Genomic DNA, 21142 nt, shown 5'->3' on the forward strand with positions numbered 1-21142 from the left:
TCAGCATGTGCCTTGCCTCTGACCCGTTTCAATGGAGCTCCCTTAGTTTTCCCCACTCCCTTTTGGAGCGTGCTTTTCTTTATTTTATCTCCACTCCTTTTGAGTGCGCTTTTGTTTGCCATACTTATTATTGTTGTAATAAATATTGTTCTTTATCTAAATCCTTCTCTGGTCTGCACCCTTGGGTCCAAGCAAATTATTCGGGCATTCAGCCTAACAATGTGTACTGATGAGACTCTGTACAGTAGCTCCAATCATCAAGTCCTTACTCTTCACTTTTCATAAGACAAACGAAGGCAGAAACTACATGTATTGTAAGTCAAGTAAATGGCTCCTTTAAAGAAACAGTCAAACATTTTAGGAAATTTGCTTATTCAACTATTTTCCAAATGTGAGATGAGAAGATTAATATCATTCTCATGTTTGTTTGTTTGTTTGTTTAAGAACAGACCTGGAGTCAGGACATGGTTAGCCTAGCTTAGCATAAAGACTGGAAGCAGGGGCAAACAGCCTGGTACTGTGTAAAGTTCAAAACTACACTAACTAACAGCTCTGTGGCTCCCTGGATACCAAGTTGTATATCTCTTTTTTAACTCATCCATGACAGAAATGCAAAAACGTGTGGTTTCAGTGAGTTAGGTGATGGAACAAAGACAGACTGACCAGGATAGACTGTCTGAAAATATGTGCCGTTATCCCATATTTAAAGGATCTCATCTGAACAAGCTGCTTCCGTCATCCAATCAGGATAAGGGTGTAATTTACTTAGTAACTTGCTGGCCTTCAGGAAGCCATTGTTATCCTGAATTGTTATTTGGAAACAAAAATCTGTATAATATAGTAGCTTCATGATGATCATCACAACTAACTTATTCCAAAAAACTTTTTAAGTGACCTTTAAGTTGTTTGTGTCTTACCTTGAAGGCATATTTCTTGCTGATGTGGTCATCCACCGACAGCATTGAGATGTGAAAACTGGGAAGTAGTATACTTCCCAGGATGCTATCCTCTTTCTCATCTGCATCAAAAGAGAGAAAGAATACTCATATGTGAACATATATAGAGCAGGACATATGCATTCAAACCCACATTGATCTAAATTAATAAGCACATTCTGAATGTGGTGCAGGTTCACTAAATTAAGATCAGTAAGGATTTATTAGTATCAAATTTGGGTGTAGATTAAATATGGGGCTGGACTGGTAACATCTCTAAATATCAACCTTTGCTTTGCTTTACGTGTGGTGGTACTGAGGAGATTCCCAAGGTCAAATCACATGCCAAATGTGCAGAACATGGGGTTGCTTAATATGCAGATGAAGTTGAAACATCGGTTTGTTATACAAAGTGAGGGGGACACGGCGCCATTCTCCAGTGGGAATTACACCCTTGTTCATGGTCCTCATACTTGTCCTCAGGAACTGAAATGTGTTGTCAAATCTTGCCTTTGACTTTCAGAACATGGAGGTCTAGCATTATGTGGTGGATGGCGTGATGAATGACAAAGAGATGATGATGGAACAAATCTTAATGAGGCTTATCAAACCACTGCAGACAGATAGAGAGTTAGATGATTGGATGTCCTTCTGAGCTCAGTCTACTTTTCATGTGAACAATGCTCTTGTTTCTTTCCCTGTGTGCGGTCCACAGCATGGATCTCACACACACACACATGCGCGTGCACACACACACACGACTCTCAGGCTGCAGCCCAGAGAAACATTGTTTTCTTTTCACTCCTTGAATTTTGTTTTTCATATTCCAGAAGGAAAACATCTGGAAATCTGGAAAAAACAAAAGATGTGAAACTCAGCCATGAGTCCAATCATTTGACTGTAATTGACTCATCTAACCAAGTAAATATTTAGTAATGCCACATTTTAAATGCCTTGAAACAACAGTCTGAGCCAAATCATGTTGGCAGCAACTACATCATTATATCACCTCTCTGTACTCTGTATAGCATGATGCTGCTTTGATGGCAGTTTATAGGATAAAAACTAAAGGCAACACGGTGCAGGAAGAAACACATTTTGTGTACCAGCTGCAGCAAAAACCTACAGAGCCTATAGCTCTTGCTGTTTGCTTTGCTGCCCTGCACACTCAGCACTGCAGCGCCTCCCTCCCCATCCCCAGTACTGAATTATTGAGATACAGAGCACACACACACAAAATAAGTAATAAAGAGAGGGAATGAATAAGCTGGCATGAAGAGAGACGCTGTAAGTATGCTCTGCAGCATAAGTGGGTGTTTTCAGAACAATTGCCATTTTGCCATTTCAAGATTCTTCAGAAGTTCACTGAGGTTTGAAGAAGCTTCATATCTGACCTGAAAACTTATGTTTGCTCAGATAAGTCTTGGAGCACAAACAGTGTGTCCACATACCAATACTGTAACTATGAATACTTAGATTAGCATAAAGGTTTGATTAAATGATAATTTTGGTTAATTACAACTAGATTAAGAACCTATTTTTGCACTTTTGGGCACATTTTTACCAGTTCAAAGAGTTTTCATTAGCAGTGACTGTGTTACTGGATGAACACATGGTTATGTGTATGAAAATGATTCACAAACACCTACTATCATCAAAAGCTCCACTCGAAATCCAATATAATGTCTGTTTAATAATTCTCTGGAATTGGCCAAGGGGACAAACCCTTGTTTTTGTATGTGATATCATACACATCATACATGTCATAACATGATGTTAATGAACTTTATTTTGTAACTTAAAGGTGTTCTTTAATCTAAGAATATGGTCCCATAGCCAGATTGAGCCGTGGCTGCTGCCAGGGATTGGGCCTTGGTATGTGGGGTGCATGTCCTACCAGGTGAGCTACCAAGGAAAAAAAAAAAACAAAACGAAAAACCCACAACATTTATTCAAGTCAAGTGTTTAACTTGCCTTATGCATTATGTTTACATGACAGCTGTAACCGCAAGTGTATCACCTCACTCTGGCAATAATGAAATTATTAGAATTGATGTAAACACACTGAATTAATTAATCAAGATGAGATTTCCATTGAGAGGGATGCTTATGGTCCCTAGTAATACAAAATAACTAAGTACAACTCCAAACTCTACAACCTCCCAATCTGAGTGACAGACAGTACTTGGAAAAATGTGATAAAGCAAGCAGAAGAAAAATGGAAAAACAAGAGGTTATTATTGGCAAGGCAAGCACGTCAACGACGTGCCTTTCTGAGGATGCCTCTTCTCTCTCGTCTCTGGCTGGCTATGCCAATAAACATCCAATTTTCCTTTGGGTTTGTCATGAAAAGGGGCTGCTGATTGCACTCCGGGAGTGGCTAATTTGTCAATTTATGGGTATGGAAAAATGTCTTTCAGGGGTTCAGGAGACATGAAGGAGAAACAGATGAGCTTTTGTGAAGATAAAGTTCGAAATTCGTGGTGTTGCAGTGTGGGTGGCACAACTGTGGGTAAAAGCAAGGATGACTTCAACTGGCAATGACACCTGACCTCTTGACCCCATTACCTGTTACACTGTGCCAGCGTGACAGTGTATATATACTATATATATGTGAATATATGCATGCGTGTGTGTGTGTGTGTGTGTGTATATATATATATATATGACCAGTTTGAGATGATTTGAGCTTTGTGACATGGTGCATTATCCTGCTGGAAGTACCCAGAAGATGGGTACACTGTGGTCATAAAGGGATGGACATGGTCAGCAAGGCTGTGACATTTAAATGATGCTCATTTGGTACTAAGAGTTGATATAAGGAAGGATGGATCCATGCTTTCATGTTGTTTACGCCAAACTCTGACCCTACCATCTGAACGTCGCAGCTGAAATTGAGACTCATCAGACCAGGCAACGTTTTTCCAATCTTCTATTGTCCAATTTTGGTGAGCCTGCATGAACTGTAGCCTCAGTTTCCTGTTCTTAGCTGACAGGAGTGGCACCTGGTGTGGTCTTCTGCTGCTGTAGCCCATCTGCTTCAAGGTTGATGTGTTGTGCATTCAGAGATGGTATTCTGTATACCTCGGTTGTAACAAGTGGTTATTTGAGTTACTGTTGCCTTTCTATCATCTCGAACCTCGAACATCGAACATCTCGTCTGCCCATTCTCCTCTGACCTCTGACATCAACAAGGCATTTTCGACCACACAACTGGGACATGCACTCATAAAGTTACACACACATATCTGGCAGTCTGCTGTGCAAAAGGATGTGTGTAATAGAGGTGGTTGGTGGTGTGGTGGTTCAGGGTTTTTGGTATTGTTTTTTGAGTTTCTGGTGTCTCACTGTCTCTTTCTTTTGTGCAGGTTGGAGGTGTAGCTGACAGGTGTGCTTAAAGGCAGGCAGCGCAGCTGATCAGCATCCTGCAATTATCTCCACCAGTTTTCAGCGTCTTACTCCTGGTTGTCAGATCGTTTTGATATCTTGTATTCTGCATGTAAACTCCGTACTCTGTTTCAGCGCTCCTGGTGAGATTTTTACTGCTACACAGCTACTGCTTTTTTCTGAGACTGTGCCTTAGTTGAGTTGTGTTTAGCTTTTGGGACACTCTTAGTTATCAGGTGTTTTTGTGTTTAATGATTTTTGCCTCCAGTGGGAGAGATTTTTGTTTTTCACCTTGTTTTTACTGAATAAAACGGTTAAACAGCTCTCCTGTGTTTTTCCTCTGTGCCTTGGCATTTGAGTCATTTTCTTAACATTGTTAAGGTTTGGTAAAAAACCTTGAAGTTTGTTTTTCTTTAGGACTTGAGTATGCAGACTAGAGACGAAGAACCGTTAAAAGGAATTTATTTTATCAATAATGAATAAACAAAAGGTGCACTCAAAAGGAGTGGGTGAGAGGGAGAGAAGAAACACTAGGAACAGACAGTTTTGAGCGGATCATAACAGTACCCTGCCCTGAACGGATGCCTCCTGGTAGCCCAGATGGTCTATCGGGGTGGTCATGATGAAAGTCATCGATGAGGTAAGATGAAAGAGCAAAGCACCCAGGAGTGGTCCTTGGGTCCATATCCCTCCAGTCTACCAAATACTGAAGTCCCCTGCCCTGGCGCCTGACGCCAAACAAGTGGCAAACAGTGAAGGCAAGACCACCATCGACAATCTGGGGAGGTGGAGGGGGGTTCGGCCGGAGGGCACAGAGGACTACTGGACACAGGCTTGAGTCGAGAAACATGGAATGTAGGGTGTGTTCTCCCACGATGGCAAGAATGGCAATCTCCGCCTCTGGAGAGGGAAACAGCAGGAGTTGATAGCCTAGAGAGACAGAAAGAGAAAAGCGGTCGACGATGGTGAGGATGGTGGTTTTACCTTTGGATGGTGGTAGTCCAGTAACGAAAACCAGGGCGATGTGGGACAATGGGTCTCCTAGGAACAGGCAGAGGGCACAGGAGTCCAACCGGCACCTTGTGAGAGGCTTTTCTCCGTGTGCAGACAGCCACGTACTCACGCGTGTCTGCTTCCAGTGATGGTCATCAAAAGTGACGTAGTAATAGCGAGATGGTACGGGCTCCAGGATGACAGGCCAGGCAGGTGGCTTGAGTCCAGTCTAGGACCTGGGAACAGACAGTTTGAGGAACAAACAGTTTGTTCGGTGGTCCATTACCTGAATTAGGATGTTGTTTCTGGGTGTCACGAACCACCACCTCGATCTCCCACGTGAGAGCGGTTAAGACCTGATTATCAGGCAGAATGGTTTCAGGTCCAGCCCTGGCTCAGCCGGGCAAAATTGTCAGGGGTGGGCATCTGGTTTAGTATTTCTGGATCCTGGTCTGTAGGAGAGAGAAAAGTTGAAACGACTGAAAAACAGGGCCGATCTAGCCTGATGGGAATTCAGCCATTTGGCAGCCTTGATGTAGGCAAGGTTTTTATGATCAGTCCAAACAATGAAGGGTTGCTTAGTTCCCTGCAGACAGTGTCTCCATTCTTCCAATGCCAGCTTAACGGCCAGCAACTCCCAATTTCCCACCTCGTAGTTGCATTCAGCTGGAGAGAGACGGCAGGAGAAAAAGGCGCAGGGATGCAAATGATTCTCAGGGCCGGTTTGTTGAGAAAGCACCGCACCAACCCCAGTATCAGAAGCGTCCACTTCAACAATAAATTCTTTCTCAGGGTTAGGTTGTGCAAGCACTGGGGCTGAGGTGAAAAGCCCTTTGAGTTTGTTGAATGAATGGTTCGCCTCATCTGACCAACTAAACTTCACTTTGGGAGAAGTCAGCTTAGTCAATGGGGCAGCAATTTTACTGTTGTCTCAAACAAGCCTGCGATAGAAGTTAGCAAAGCCCAGAAATTGCTGTAACACCTTTCAGGTCTCCAGGACCAGCCACTGTTCCACTGCCCTGATTTTCTTGGGGTCGGCTTTGAGACCCCCATCCTGAATGAGGAATCCTAGGAAGGAGACAGAGTTAGAGTGGAATTCACATTTCTCCGCTTTCACAAAGAGTTTATTCTCCGAGAGACTGGCAAGCACCTGACGAACATGGGTCTGATGTTCTTCAGCTGAGGAAAAAATGAGAATGTCATCCAAATGCACCAACACGAATCTGTTGAGGAAGTCTCTGAGACCGTCATTAATTAGGGCCTGAAAAACAGCTGGGGCGTGACAAGGTACTCAAAGTGTCCCAGTGGGGTGTTGAACGCTGTTTTCCACTCATCACCCTCCTTGATGCGGATTAGATGGTAAGCGTTGCGGAGATCCAACTTCAAAAAGATGGTTGCCTCCTGGAGGGATTCAAACGGCGCTTAACTAAGGTCAGGGGGTACTTATTTTAATTGTGATCTTATTTAACCTTTGGAAGTCAATGCAGAGCCGAAGAGTTTTATCTTCTTTGGCCACAAAAAAGAAGCCTACCCCTAGGGGAGAGAAGGAGGGTCTAATGATATCAGCCACCAGTGAATCTTTAATATACTGCTCCATCGCCCCCCTCTCCGGTCAGGAAAGGCCATAAAGCCTACTAGTAGGCAGGGACTCAGAGGGGAGTCCCAGTTACATCTGCTCTTCCTCCGCAGGCAGGTTGGGTTGTGCCGGAGGTACTTCAACATGGAAGGCAGGTGCGGGAGGAGAGAGTCGAGTGGGGCAAGGAGGGGACGGGGAGGATGAATGGTCAGCTTTCTCCTGTCGTCTCTCCTGCAGGTGATTGTCGATCACTACGGCAAGGTCCACTAGGGCTGTAAGGATTGCTGGCTTGTCCCGAGTAGCAAGTTCATCCCGCAGTTGTTCTGTTAGGCCCCAGAGAAAGACTCCCCTCTGCGCTGTGTCATTCCAGCCTGCGTCCGCAGCCAAAGCGAGGAACTCCACCACATAGTCAGCTGCAGGTTGGTTCCCCTGTGAAAGTCTCAGAGTACGACTATAAGTGTTCCCCAAGTAGTTGAGGTGGTCGAAGACTAACCTCATCTTTCTGTCAAACTCCACAAACGGCAAGGTACTTGTCAATGTGTCTCAATGTTGGCATTAAGTGCTTCAGCCCAAGTCAGGGCCTTGCCTCGTAACAACCCCAGAAGCTAGGCATGTTGCCTCGTCACCAGCTTGGTTCTCAGTTGCAGCATTTGAATGTAAGACTCTAGAGGCCTGAGAACTGGACCCTTTAAACGGAGAGCTGGTCCAGTACTTCCTGTTCAGGGGTGACTCAGAATCTTAACTATTTTTAGTCTCCTTGCTTGTTACCCAGCCTTGCTCAAGCTACATGAACTCAGCAAAATATTCACATAAACTACTCTTTCAATGATGTGAGCACCGCAGTCAAACAGTTCCATTCATCTCCATTGTATTGGGGCAGAGGGAGATATTTCAATTTCGAAATATGGCTAAATATCACAAGTAACAAATTTTCTACTTTTTGCATAACTTTCTTTGAACTCAGATTGGCATATTTGGAATCTGTAAAAACTTTGGGGCTCTGACAAGAATTTAAAAGGAGTTTTCCTGCTTTGTAAAGGCCTTGTAATGTGACATACAAGTTGGTAACAAATGAAGGAAAAGAACATCAACTGTCAACTGTGATCATGAGGTCCATCACAAGTCTCCAAGTCAGTGGAACTCTATTAGAGGGATAAAGATACTGCCTCATTTGTATTTTGATTTTTTGATGGGGAATGTACTACCAATACTGAATACCAATCCATTACCAGTGCCATTTTTCTTCTTTTTCTTCACAAATCACAGCAGTCCTGCTAAAGTAATGTTACATAGCTGCATCATGTGTATTTGCTAAAAGTTTGTCAGAAAAAACAAAACAATAAAAAAAAAAACTATTATTAGACTGTTGAAAACAACTTTTTTGAAAAAGTGCTGAAAATCTGCATTGAGTTACATGAAATAATTTTTTGGTTACACCATCTCTGCACAAATGACACTCTTGGCACTTAAAAATAAAAGGCCTACCTTTGTATTACAATGTATTTTTTGTCAGAGCATGTCGTAAGTGATAGCTGTAGTAAATGAATGGAGCAGAACAGATGCCATTCTTGCAGTAATAAAGAGCTTAACATGGGACAGTCTTCAAACATGAGTGCTATGATCCTTGAAATAATGAATGTATTTTCTTGAATTGTCCCTGAACAAAACAATGACTCCACCTACTCTCACTGTGAATAGCTTTTAATTAAACCCATTTAATTGATCAAAATGCTTCATACATTTTGTTATGTGTACATGTGCATTTGTGTATGTGTGTGTGTGTGTGTGTGTGTGTGTGTGTGTGTGTGTGTGTGCTCACCTCGGTAGTAGAAAAGGCACATGTCGGACAGAACAAACCACCTCTTCTTCCACAGCTTCATGCCTGTGCTGTCCTGCAAGAGTCAAAGGTCAGAGACAGTCAGTTAGTCAAAGTGTAGTTATTGAGAACAATACAACCTCTCTCCCGCTCACACACATATACACACACACAGAGTTTTTCATCTCTTTAGATCTCCCCTCATTTTTCACAAATTTGCCTCTGTGATTCTCAGGGTGAAGGCCTGTACTTTGTCCTCTATGGTCTGGTTCTTTTTTCCACCCTCCCTAGTGTCAAGATGACTGCAGTGACAATAGCAAGTTTTTCGAGACCATATGCTCATTTAGGAAGGAAGAGGAAGAGGGAGGGGTTTTGCTGATGTGCAGTGAATCGATTCTCATTTCAATGTGAATATAATGGTGTGTAGTGGTGTAGTGGTGGTGTGCAGGGGCTCTAACTGGGGTCTGAAAGCTGAGTTGAATAATTAGAAAATTGCTCAACTTGCAGTGAGTGGGTGGAAAGGTAATCAGAGAACAAGCTGAGCCTCAAACTAGGTTGAATGTCAAGTCAACCCCTGCAGCAGGATCCACCCACCCAGACGTCCTTGTTGTTTACAATTTCAAGGCCAAAATCAAATTATCCATCAATCAGCACAAGGCCACAGCTGATTTGATTCAGAGGTCTTGAAAAAGGGCAAAATAGTACTGCTTTAGTTGGAAGTCAGTTCATTTAAAAGGACACTGATTTGAAGGACCATACTAGTGCGTACCACAAATTTATTTACCATTGCTGGAAACCATTTTCCAAGCTCATGGCTATTTAGATTATTGAGTTTGTTGTTCCCTACTTTCTGAACATTTTGGTCCAGAATTTATATCAACCCTTGATACCTGAAGCTTAAATAATCTATTAGAATGAACATTATGCCACCTATATTTTTTTCAATGGAATTATGTTATTATTTCTGAGGACACACTTCAAATCAATTTGCATTATCTGGTACTGTTGGTTTCAAATTTCTAAGATGATTTTGAATGGAAACTAGTGGCTGTAGGTAGCCTACAGTCAAAAAAGCATAATTCAAAAGTTTTAAATACTGTTCTGTATACTGTTTAAAGCACTGTTCCATCAGCACTGATTTAGAGAAAATATTTAAGCACAATATGCACTGACATGGACGGATAAAGCAGTTGCCAACTTTTTGGGGTTAAACTATGGCCTTAATGAATTATAGACCATTCTTAGTCTCACACAAACGCAAACACATCTCTTTCATTTGATTGGCCTTCCTCCTGTACCTGTTTGTAAAGCCAGTTGCTCTTGATCACTGGGGCATTGGGGTTCCTCTTGATGGAGTTGGACCTTTTTCCAAAGTTGTGAACTTTTTTGGAAGACCTAGAGGGCTGTTAAAACAAATAAATGAGTCATGACTGCAGGGATATACTGAAGGTATATTCGGCTCTATAGAAGAAACATTTAGATTATAGGTATTGAAGTGTACATTTGTGTACACAAAACTAGCCCAGATAGCACTTGTGTTTCCACAGAGAGAACACAACAGGGAGAACTCCAGCGATGCAGAGAGGAAAAAAAAAAAAACACCCAAAATATCAGGTTTTCTCCCCTAATCCCATAGAACAATATAACGTGATGTGTTTTGTGCATTGGTTGTAAAGAAGGTCATACAGTAAAAAAGTCCTCTTTTCCAGCAGCTATAAAAAACAACAGTGGCAGATGTATTCAGCTCATTAAAGAGAGTATATTCCACATTCCCCATACATCATGGCTCACTTACTGAAAAATGCAGCACTGCAGCATAAAAATGTCTTTTAATGTCAGCCAATAGCGGAAATATAAAGGAGTTTGTTGATTAGTATAAATTAAAGACAAATAGAATTGAATTATTATTGAATAACTTACCAAAATGTCGGGATCAGACTACACGTATCTACCCCGATTTTGAAAGGATTTTGTTGTGGCCAGTGAATTGCCAGCATTGTGGCCAATCGTGAACGACAATCAGGCATCTATACCCGTGCAGTGTGACATGCTAAACGACCTGTTGTGCAGCATCTGGGACGCCCCATGACACCATGACAAAAAGTCTTGCATGTCAGAATTTTTTTGTCTTGACACACCTAGTGTGACATCTCCCACGACGTGTTCCTGAGGGTTGACCAATCAGGTGCTCTCTCCAGAGCGCAGTCAGGACAAACATGGTGAAGAGGAGGAGGAAGAAGGATGGTGAAGTTGCTGCTGTCAGGTGGGACAACGAAAGAGAGGAAAATTTGTTGAGCTGTTGCAACATTACCCTTGGCTATTTGACGTTTCCTCGAGGACTGCCATGCCTCGGTCAAAAAAGACAAATACTGTCAAGAAACAGCGGAAGCACTTCATCAGCCACGCAAGTAGCTGGCTATGCTGTCATAACATTATCCTCGGTCCTAATTGCGGGCATATGCTTATCATTACTCCAGTAGCATATGGTTGGCTAGCTACTAATTCCAGATCTAATGTTAAACTAGTCTCTTTGATGCTGCCAATGCAGCCAAGCCTGCTCCTTGTAATGTAAAATAGCTTTGGAAAAAAAATTACTACAAATGAAACTCGTTATACCTGCTGTAATTGCTATGCGGATGCTATCCAGTAGATGTATAAATAATGACCAAATGGGCCGAAGTTTATACCATCTCTTGCATTTGCTTTTAATGTCGTAATGCATCCACAGCCATTTTTTCTTTCTACACAAAATATTGTGTAGTCTTTCTTTTCAGTTCACAAGACCATCAGCATCATACACAATGCTTCTGTCAGTTTAATTGACAGTTGGTCCACCCGCCTCCCCAATGACATCTGAACTTGTCCATGATCTTGAAATATGATGTAGTCTTGCAAGTCGCCCAACCGGGAAATGGCAAGAGTTTATGGCACTGAAATTGTTTTGATCTGACACGGTGACCATCATCAAAGACAAAAAATATTGTGTAGTCTGATCCCGGCAAAAGTTATTATATTATGTGTGTACTCATTAGAGTGGGTACACATACTTGGTCAATGTCTACTGAAAACTTCTACTTCCCAGTGGATTATTGTTTCATTGTTTCATTTTTCTTTTTCCATCTATAGGCAAAATTATTGAGATTTGACAAGAAACTAATGGCCAGATTGGCATGAAATGTAGTGCTGTATATTATGGCCCATGGGTTAGCCTTTCAACAAATTTACATCTGCCCACTGGCAACCCTGTCTCCTACAAATTAAGTTAGTATATCCAATGGAGTTTGGGAGCAATGTATTTGCTGGTTGTACTATGTTCACTGGTACCATTTTTTCACAGAGAAGGAAGTGCTACTTTCTTTGGACTTCCAACACTGATCACACACTCACAAGGCCACAATCAGCCTTCCAGTTCATCCGAAAGGTATTGGATGGGGTTGAGGTCAGGGATCTATACAAGCTAGTCAAGTTCTTCAACATCCAAAGGGTAAAACAAGTTTTTATGGAGCTGACTTTATGTCATGAGAACAGTGCCTTCCCGAAATGGTTTACTAATGTCAGAAAAATCATTGTAGCATTAAGATTCTCCTTTATTGTTACAAAGGTAAAAACCTACACCTCTGCCACTATTATCAAGCAGTTAATGTGGATGAACTATTTTACTCTGGCACAGATTTGTTTTTTTGGCAGAATTTGCCTGCAAGTTGTCACTGTGTGGCATTTCCTCAACTCAAAACGCATCCAGCTCACTGTGCCAACCTCCACCTGTCAGTGGATCACAAACTTCCTGACAGATAGGAAGCAGCAGGTGAGGCCTGGGGAAAATCACATCCAGTAGCCAGATCATCAGCACTGGAGCCTCCAAGTGATGTGTGCTCCCTCCCTTGCTCTTCTCCCTCTACACCAATGACTGCAGCTCAGGAGACCCGTCTGTTAAACCCCTGAAGTATGCAGTTGACACAACGGGAAGGAGGCTGGACAGCTGGTCCTCTGGTGCAGTCAGAATGGCCTGGAGCTGAACATGCTGAAAACTGTGGAGATGACAGTGGACTTCAGGAGTAGCCCCTCAACATTGCCCCTAATCACCATCCTCAAAAACGTTTCCACTGTGGAATACTTCAGCTTTCCGAGCTCCATCTCCCTGGAACTAAGGTGGACTTCAAACATAGCCTCAATCATCAAGAAGGTGCAACAGAGGATGCACTTCCAGCATCAGCTCTGGAAGTTCAACCTGCCTCAAGAGCTGCTGGTCCAGTTCTACACAGGAATGATCCAGTCTGGTCTATGTGCATCCATCATTGTTTGGTTTGGGACTGCCACCAAACACGAAAAGAGCAGACTGCAACGGACAATAAAAACAATAAAGACTGAAAAAAATTGGTGCCAAATTGCCCTCCATTCAGGACTTACACACCTTACAGCTGAGCTGAAATGGGCAGGAAGCATCACTGCAGACTCCTTACATCATGGACACAACCTGTTCCAACTTCTCTGCACTGGTAGGTGCAACAGATCACTGGATGCCAAAACAACCAGGCACAAAAACTGTTCCTCCCCACAAGTCGTCACCCTGATGAACAGCTAGTCATACCTAACTCTCTGACACCAAAGCATCAACTAACTGACCAATAATGCACAGTTTTTAACATGGACATTCATCATTCACTGTTATTGTCACCAGAAATCCCTGCACATTGTAAATTTCACTCTATAAATATTGTTTATATATAATTATTTTATATTTTTTGCACTACTGCTTTATTTGGTCTACATTGAGTGCAGTGCTTAAAAAACAAAAGTTTTGGCCAATACAGCAGATTCTGATTCTGAATCTGATGCTAGTTTTAAGTAAAGGAAAAGACATACAACTTTACTACTTCAACTGCAAAATACCTGTTAATGTCATGATCTGTCATGTCTCTGTTTTCTTTTGTTTCCTGTTTTATTTTGATAGTCCCATTTTTCCTTGTGTTGTCTCTATGTTTACTTCCTCCCTTTCTTCTCCTTCCTGCCGTTGTGATTGTCTGCCCCGCCCTAATATGCTTCACCTGTGCTACCTCCCTCCTAGTTTATTTAGTCTGTGTCTTCCCTTCCTCCTGTGCCAGATCTTATTTGCCTTCATGTGAGAGATCCAGCGTCCTTAGTATCTGCATTTCTAGTGTCTGTTTCGACCCTCTCTTTGTTCTTTGACCACTGATCTGCCTGCCGTTTTGGATACCTCTGCCTGTTTGGTTTGCCTGCCCTTGTACCGACCTTTGCCTGGATTAAACCTTTTGAGACCACATCACCGGGCTGGGAGGTGGCCAGGCTGCTTGTTGCTCTCCGTCAAGGGAAGAGATGGGTCACGGATTATGTCATCGAGTTCCGCACCCTGGCAGCTGAGAGTGGGTGGAACAAGTCCGCCCTGTCCGACACGTTTCTAAACGGCTTATCAGAGACAATTAAGGACCACTTAGCCCCTCTTGACCTGCCCACTGAACTCGATTCCCTCATCGCCCTAGCTTCTAAGATCGATAAAAGACTGTTTGAATGAGAAATGGCTAGACCCAGTGCTTCCAGTCCTGTGGTTACCAGCCAGAGATCCTCATTTGGTGTCGCCCCGTTTTCCTGGGGCCAGCCCCCATCCTTTAAGCCAGTCGAAACCCCCTCATTTCTACCTGAAGAGCCCATGCAGATTGGGAGAACCAGGCTCTCCCCAGAGGAGCGACTGCACCGCATGAAAGAGGGCTGCTGCATCTACTGTGGGCAGCTGGGGCACTTCCTCCCTAACTGTCCGGTGAAGACCAGGGGCACATCCCCTAGTCAGAGCAAACTGTTGAGCATGACTACATTGATCACTGAATCTACTTGTCAGCTTCCTACAGTTTCTCTCACATCTTCCCCCTTGTCCCTTAGACACCCAGTCCTCATTGATTCTGGAGCTGACGCCAATTTTATGGACTACGACCTGGCCAAAGAGCTAAGTCTGTCATTTTTGCCTCTGCCTCAACCCATCAGCGCCAGTGCCCTTGATGGGCATCTGCTTTGTATGGTAACTCACCACACCTCTCCAGTAGTCCTCACCTTCAGTGACTCTCACACAGAATAGCTCTGTTATCCATCTTTACCAAGCCCCTCTGCATCCTCTGATTTTGGGCCACCCTTGGCTCATTCACCACAACCCACACATCAACTGGTCTGCAGGAGAAGTCAAGACCTGGGGTGTGGATTGTGAGCATTGATGTTTTCCTAAACTAAACTCTGTGTCTACTTCCGCTCCCCCCAGCAATCTGACTCACCCTGGTAAGGTGGCCCAAAGTGAGGGCTCTGAGACAGACTTTCCGGACCTCTCCAATGTGCCCCTATGCGCTACATAGACTTAAGGGAGGTTTTGAACAAGTCCAAGCCACCTCCCTGCCTCCTCATCGCCCCTATGATTGTGCTGTTGATCTGTTGCCTAGCACCCCCCTCCCTCAGGCCCTGAGACACAGGCCATGAAAGATTACATCGACTCTGCCCTGCCCATTGATTACAGAGGCCTGAATGACATCACCATTCGGAACAGGTATCTTCTCCCTTTGATTTCTTCTGGGTTCGAACTGTTAAAAGGGGCTAAAGTGTTCACTAAACTGGACTTATGTAATGCTTACCATTTAGTTAGGATAAGGGAGGGGGATGAGTGGAAAATGGCGTTTAACACCCCCAGTGGAGACTATGAATATCTCGTAATGCCGTTTGGCCTAACCAATGCCCCAGCCGTGTTCCAGGCCCTAGTGAATGATATACTCTGTGATATGTTAAACCACTATGTCTCTGCGTACTTAGATGACATCCTCATTTTCTCCCCGGGTGAAGCCACACATGTACAGCATGTGCGGCAGGTTCTCCAGAGACTCCTAGACCACCAGTTGTTTGCTGAAGCTGAAAAATGTGAGTTTCATGACTTTACAGTCTCCTTCCTGGGCTTCATCGTCTCCGAGGGGGAGGTGAGGATGGACCTGGAGAAGGTTAGTGCCGTTACCACCTGGCCTACCCCTTCCAACAGGAAAGAGGTCCAACTTTTTCTCAGGTTTGCTAACTTTTGCAGGAAATTCATCAGAAATTTCAGCACCATTGCCATCCCCCTCCTCCAAAGCTCAGTTCTTTCGGAGCCCACAGGCAGAAAAAGCCATCCAGAGACTTAAGCAAAGGAAAGCAGCAAGGAAGCAAGGAAATTGTTTTCAATCGGTTCAACTTCAATCTGTCCTATCGTCCTGGTTGTAAGAATGTAAAACCCGATGCTCTGTCAAGACTATTCTCCCCAGATTCGGAGCCCAAGGCTAACGTCCCCATTCTGTCTCCCTCGTGCTTCATTGGGGCGGTTACCTTGGAGATTGAACACAGAGTGATGGAGGCTAATCGAGGCCGTTATGCCCCTGAAGGGGTTCCCCCTAATCATCTGTTTGTTTCCCCAGAGCTGCGTTCTCAGGTTATTCATTTGGCCCACTCGTTGGTCCTGTCCTGTCATCCTGGCGTAAGCCGGACCATCTTCATGATTCAGCAGAGGTTTTGGTGGCCGACCATGAGGAGGAAGGTAACTGAATATGTGGATGCATGTCCTGTTTGCGCCAGGAACAAGTCCTCCCGAAGACCTCTCTCAGGGCTCCTGCATCCACTGCCCATGCCTCGCCGCCCCTGGTCTGACATCTCTTTGGATTTTGTCACAGGATTACCGCTTTTCTGAAGGTAATACCATCATACTCACTGTAGTGGATCGTTTTTCCAAAGTGGTCCATTTCATTCCGCTGCCCAAACCCCCCCCCCCCCCCCCGCCAAAGAGACGGCAGAGGTGGTTTTGCACCATGTTTTCCGGCTCCATGGTTTCCCTAGGGATGTCCTATCAGACGGGGGGCTGCAGTTCAAGGCATTCTGCAATCTCCTTGGTGCCTCTGTCAGCCTCTCCTCCGGCCATCACCCACAGACCAATGGACAGACAGAGAGACTCAACCAGGAGCTGGAGACCGGACTACGGTGTCTCACCTCTCAAAACCCCACCACATGGAGTAAGAATCTTATTTGGATTGAATATGCACATAACACCTTACCTTGTTCCTCCTCTGGCATGTCTCCCTTCCAGTGTGTTTATGGCTGTCAGTCTCCTCTGTTCCCCGCCTTGGAAAGTGAAGTCAACGTCCCCTCTGTGCTTGCCTTAGTCCGCAGATGTCGGCGGGTGTGGACCCGAGCCCGACAAGCCCTCTTAAGGAGTTCCGGGGCTTACAAGAGGGCTGCTGATCAGCACAGGATTCCTGCCCCATCCTATCAGGCAGGCCAGAGGGTGAGGTTATCCACTTGGGATCTCCCACTCCGAGTGGAATCCCGTAAGTTGGCTCCTCGCTTCATTGGTCCTTTCCCTGTGTCCAAAGTTATTAACCCCGTGGCTGTAAAGTTAAAACTGCCTAGGTCCATAAGAGTGCACGCCATGTTCCACATCAGCTGCGTCAAGCCCGCCAGAGAAAGTCTCTTGGTCCCTCCTTCCAGACCCCCTCCACCCCCTGGGTCATTGATGGGGACCCAGCTTACAGGGTCTGTGTTGGCTGTGCGTTGCCGGGGGCCGTGGCCGCCGATATCTGGTCGATTGGGAGGGCTACGACCCCGAAGAACGGTGTTGGGTGTCCTCTAGTAACATTCCGGACCGGACACTCATTCAGGACTTTCACCACCGCCATCCCGAAGAACCTGGGCCATCTGGTGCTGGCCGTTGAGAGGGGGATACTGCCATGATCTGTCATGTCTCTGTTTTCTTTTGTTTCCTGTTTTATTTTGATAGTCTGATTTTCCCCTGTGTTGTCTCTATGTTTACTTCCTCCCTTTCTTCTCCTTCCTGCCGTTGTGATTGTCTGCCCCGCCCTAATGTGCTTCACCTGTGCTACCTCCCTCCTAGTTTATTAAGTATGTGTCTTCCATTTCTAGTGTGTGTTTCGACCCTCTCTTTGTTCTTTGACCGCTGATCTGCCTGCTGTTTTGGATACTTCTGTGAATTTCCCCCCATTGTGGGATAAATAAAGTCTGTCTTATCTTATCATTGGTTTGCCTGCCCGTGTACCAACCTTTGCCTGGATTAAACCTTTTGAGCTGTATCAGTCTGTCGTCTGCTTTTGCGAGTCCATACTTCTGTGAGATGATAGTTAACAGCTTCTTCACAGCTGTTTTTCCTAAAATGCTTCTTCTATAGACAGTCTGTGTGTTGTTCTTTTTTAAATGTTTCTCAGGCAAGGCACAGAGCAGGATCCACAAAATTTGGTTATAATTTTTGACCTTTAATGAATACATGAAGATATGGAGAGTATACTTTCTTTTGGACAGCGTAAGCAGAAGTAATAAGAGTATAAGCTTCACTTATTCATGAAAGCACATAACTTTTGATTTGCATCTACCAATGCATATTTTCTGTGTGATTGTGGGGTTTATCATTCACGCTGTTCAATCTAACAGTGTAGTGACCCATGCAGACGACACACTGGCTGTTAATACAGCAGAGGTAGCCTGCTCCATACACCCACTTCTCCAGCCTGAAATGAGAGGTCTTGACACAACATGGACATATTCCAGGACAGTCACTGTGTACTAGGAATCTGTGATGACTCAGCATATTTCCATTATAAATGGCCTGAGGTTGACCTCCAGCACACCATTATGGGAACAACAAAGCAACTCTGTAAGGAGTGTTAGAGGCTGCTGTTGGGAACTGGTTGGAGCAGATTTGGTTATCAGCAGATATTATGGATAGGCATTGATACCAACAACTGGATTAATATCAATAAAATTATGAATATGAACGAATAATATGGCACCACCCTGAGATCAGGGACCAATTTAGTTTAATTTAATTTATCAGGTGAACAGTGAAGGGTTGAATTCAAGCACAGACCTTCACAGTGCCATGTCAATGGCTATCTCACATGAGGTTCGTAACTGTGAAGCTTGAGAAGTGTTTCTGTGAGCTTAGATGATGATGGGGCCATTGTGTTCCTTCATCAGCGGTTTAATTGCAGGCTGGTCCTCATAGGCAGCGGAGGAAACAGCAGAAAGTTGATTTAATTGCAAGAGAGGGGCTTGTAGAAGTTATCTTCTCTTTCTTGAAGAAAACAGATGATCTGTGTCAAGTGAGATCGGCAGTTACCCATACCGCTGATCTCTTTTGATATCCGAATGTGTTCATTGAACACAAAGTCTGTTGCTCATCCAGCGAGTAAAAGGACTGTTGCCAAGGCTACTTCAAGTAAAAATGTTTGATTAGGAATTACACTCATCCTATAGCAACTTGACATCACTTTGAAAAGGTGAGGTAGAGTGCGGCGTGTTGATTCTTATATCCATGGTGAGTCATGGCCGTGAGTCAGACTCACTGGGATTGCGTCCCAGTGAGTCTGATCCAATGGGAGACCTAGATTTGAATTACAGGATTGTATCACTATTTCATGGCTTGGAGCAACTGTGAGATAACCACTGCCGGAAGTTATGACTCCAAGCATTCTTGTTGAAATGTCAAATTATTCCTTTAAATTATTCCTTTAAAGATTCTCTATAATGACACCCACATGTAGATGTGTCATGCACCAATTTCACCAGAAAAAATTCCTCGTATGTGTAAAAGCATTCTTGGCAATAAAGCTTTTTCTGATTTCTGATTCTGATTTCTGACATCCATGACAGCCATAGCACACACTGGACATGCCACCCAGGATATGCCGAATGTGAAAGTTCTGTTTTTGTGAAGCATTGGCATACCTTGATGCGCCACAATTAACTTTCCAATTTCCCAGCATCAATACATTTCAACGCTCCAAGAAAGGAACTTTTTTGTAACTTTTGTCTATATGGCAAGTACAGTGTTTGCTATGGTTGTCAAATTATGCAGTTGGGTGTGTGCTGCATTTTAGAGAAACTTGAAAATGGTCAATTAAGTGATGTTGTCAAGAAAAGAATGGTATATCCTGACCTGATAACTGCCTGTGTGTCTTTGTTTGCTGATTTAGGAGGAAATGTTCTTCATGTTCAACATGCATGCACAGCCTTTAACACAAAGTGCTACTGATGCTGATGAGAATGCCAATAGTTTTGCAGGTATTTCGTCAAGAATGAAAGCACTGCATACATTGCAATTTTTACTTGAAGATGGTGCTAAATGAAAAGTCTCGGAATCACCAAAGTTATCACAATTCATCCATAGGGGAACATGAATGTTTGAGTCACATTTAATGGCAATTCAACCAATAGCTGTTTACATTTGACTCCAAACCAAAAATGTCAATCTGCTGGTTGGAGAGGAGAAAATGCCAGGGGATTGTGAAATTCTGATTCCTCATCTGGGAACTTCTAAGTGCTCCCAAAGGCAACTGGACTCGTTATGTGGTTGTAGAAGACATTTCACCTCTTATCCAAAAGATTTTGGCAACATCTTATTCAAAAGATTTAGGATTAGACGTATCATGACCTGGATGAATGAGAATCTTCACAGACTCATCACCTTTTTTACGCTAGGGGCAGTGATGAAAAGTCAATGGATCAATAAAGTAATTATGATTTATTCTTTGGGAGATATGAATATCTCAAAGATTTCACAGCAATCCATCCAATAGCTGTTAAGATATTTCAATCTGAAGTGGTGGGCTGACTGAAAGACAGACAGACAGACTGGCATTTGGATGGAGACTGACCCGTGCAGATGAGGTGGAGGTGGTGGTGGCTGTAGTGACGGTAGTGGCTGGGCTACCAGGAAAGGTGCTGTAGTCAGAGCCACCTGTGTAGTTTGATGCCTCACTCATGGTACTCATGGGACGTTCCTTTTTGTCACTGCTGCTACTTTGCTCTGATGAAGCCTTAAGAGCTGGCCTGCCACAGGACGAGAGACATAGAAAGACAAAGACAGAGGGAACCAGTCAGACATTTGACGTATTGTATAAAAAGTACAGTAACATACAATTAAAATAAGGGCTAGGAATGTGACCCTAACTCGACATGACAGTTTTATTTTCAATGGTAAAAACACTGCATTGCAATTCATAAGTGACTGTGCACATTCAAAGTACTCAATCACAAGAAAACCTACTACCTAGATACTGCTATTCTATTGGATAGCATTTTGTGACAAATATAGGCAGTGGGTAGATAAAGTAGATGGTCAGGCATTTAATGTCATCAGATGTGAAAAACACACAATAAAATGACTGAACAAGGGCATCATTCCAGACTGGTTTGTCCTCAGTTCAACTCTGAGATATATATATATATATATATATATATATATTTTCACACACACACACACACACACACACACATATATCTATATATAGGTCAATATTCTATTTCTAAGGTCGTGAAAAAACTTTCAAGCTTTAACCAGACAAATCTCTCCTTCCTTAGTTCCATTGTTCAGTTCTTCCCCTTGTAGCCCATCCAGACCCCATGGGATTTGGCCTG

General features: G+C 43.7%; 1 protein-coding gene across 20 annotated transcripts in view; it reads right to left on the reverse strand.

Annotated features, from left to right (window-relative positions):
• The window catches only part of LOC143314851 (pleckstrin homology domain-containing family A member 5-like), a 323906-nt gene that overhangs the window by 71710 nt on the left and 231054 nt on the right, over positions 1 to 21142 (reverse strand). For 15 of the 20 annotated variants that reach the window (XR_013075833.1, XR_013075834.1, XM_076722116.1 and 12 more), the window contains 4 exons: positions 20380 to 20554; positions 10006 to 10110; positions 8711 to 8783; positions 918 to 1018 (listed from right to left, as the gene is read on the reverse strand). Coding sequence is in view for 14 of the 20 variants with exons in the window: in XM_076722116.1 (XP_076578231.1) it covers positions 918 to 1018; positions 8711 to 8783; positions 10006 to 10110; positions 20380 to 20554 (454 nt within the window). In the remaining 6 variants the exon portion in view is untranslated. Of the gene's footprint in view, positions 1 to 917; positions 1019 to 4773; positions 5768 to 8710; positions 8784 to 10004; positions 10111 to 10845; positions 10964 to 20379; positions 20555 to 21142 lie in introns of those variants that run through there. The other 5 variants (XR_013075835.1, XM_076722108.1, XR_013075837.1 and 2 more) reach the window with 5 other exon arrangements.

The sequence above is a fragment of the Chaetodon auriga genome, chromosome 22, assembly GCF_051107435.1.
Source record: "Chaetodon auriga isolate fChaAug3 chromosome 22, fChaAug3.hap1, whole genome shotgun sequence".
Classification (NCBI taxonomy): domain Eukaryota; kingdom Metazoa; phylum Chordata; class Actinopteri; order Chaetodontiformes; family Chaetodontidae; genus Chaetodon; species Chaetodon auriga.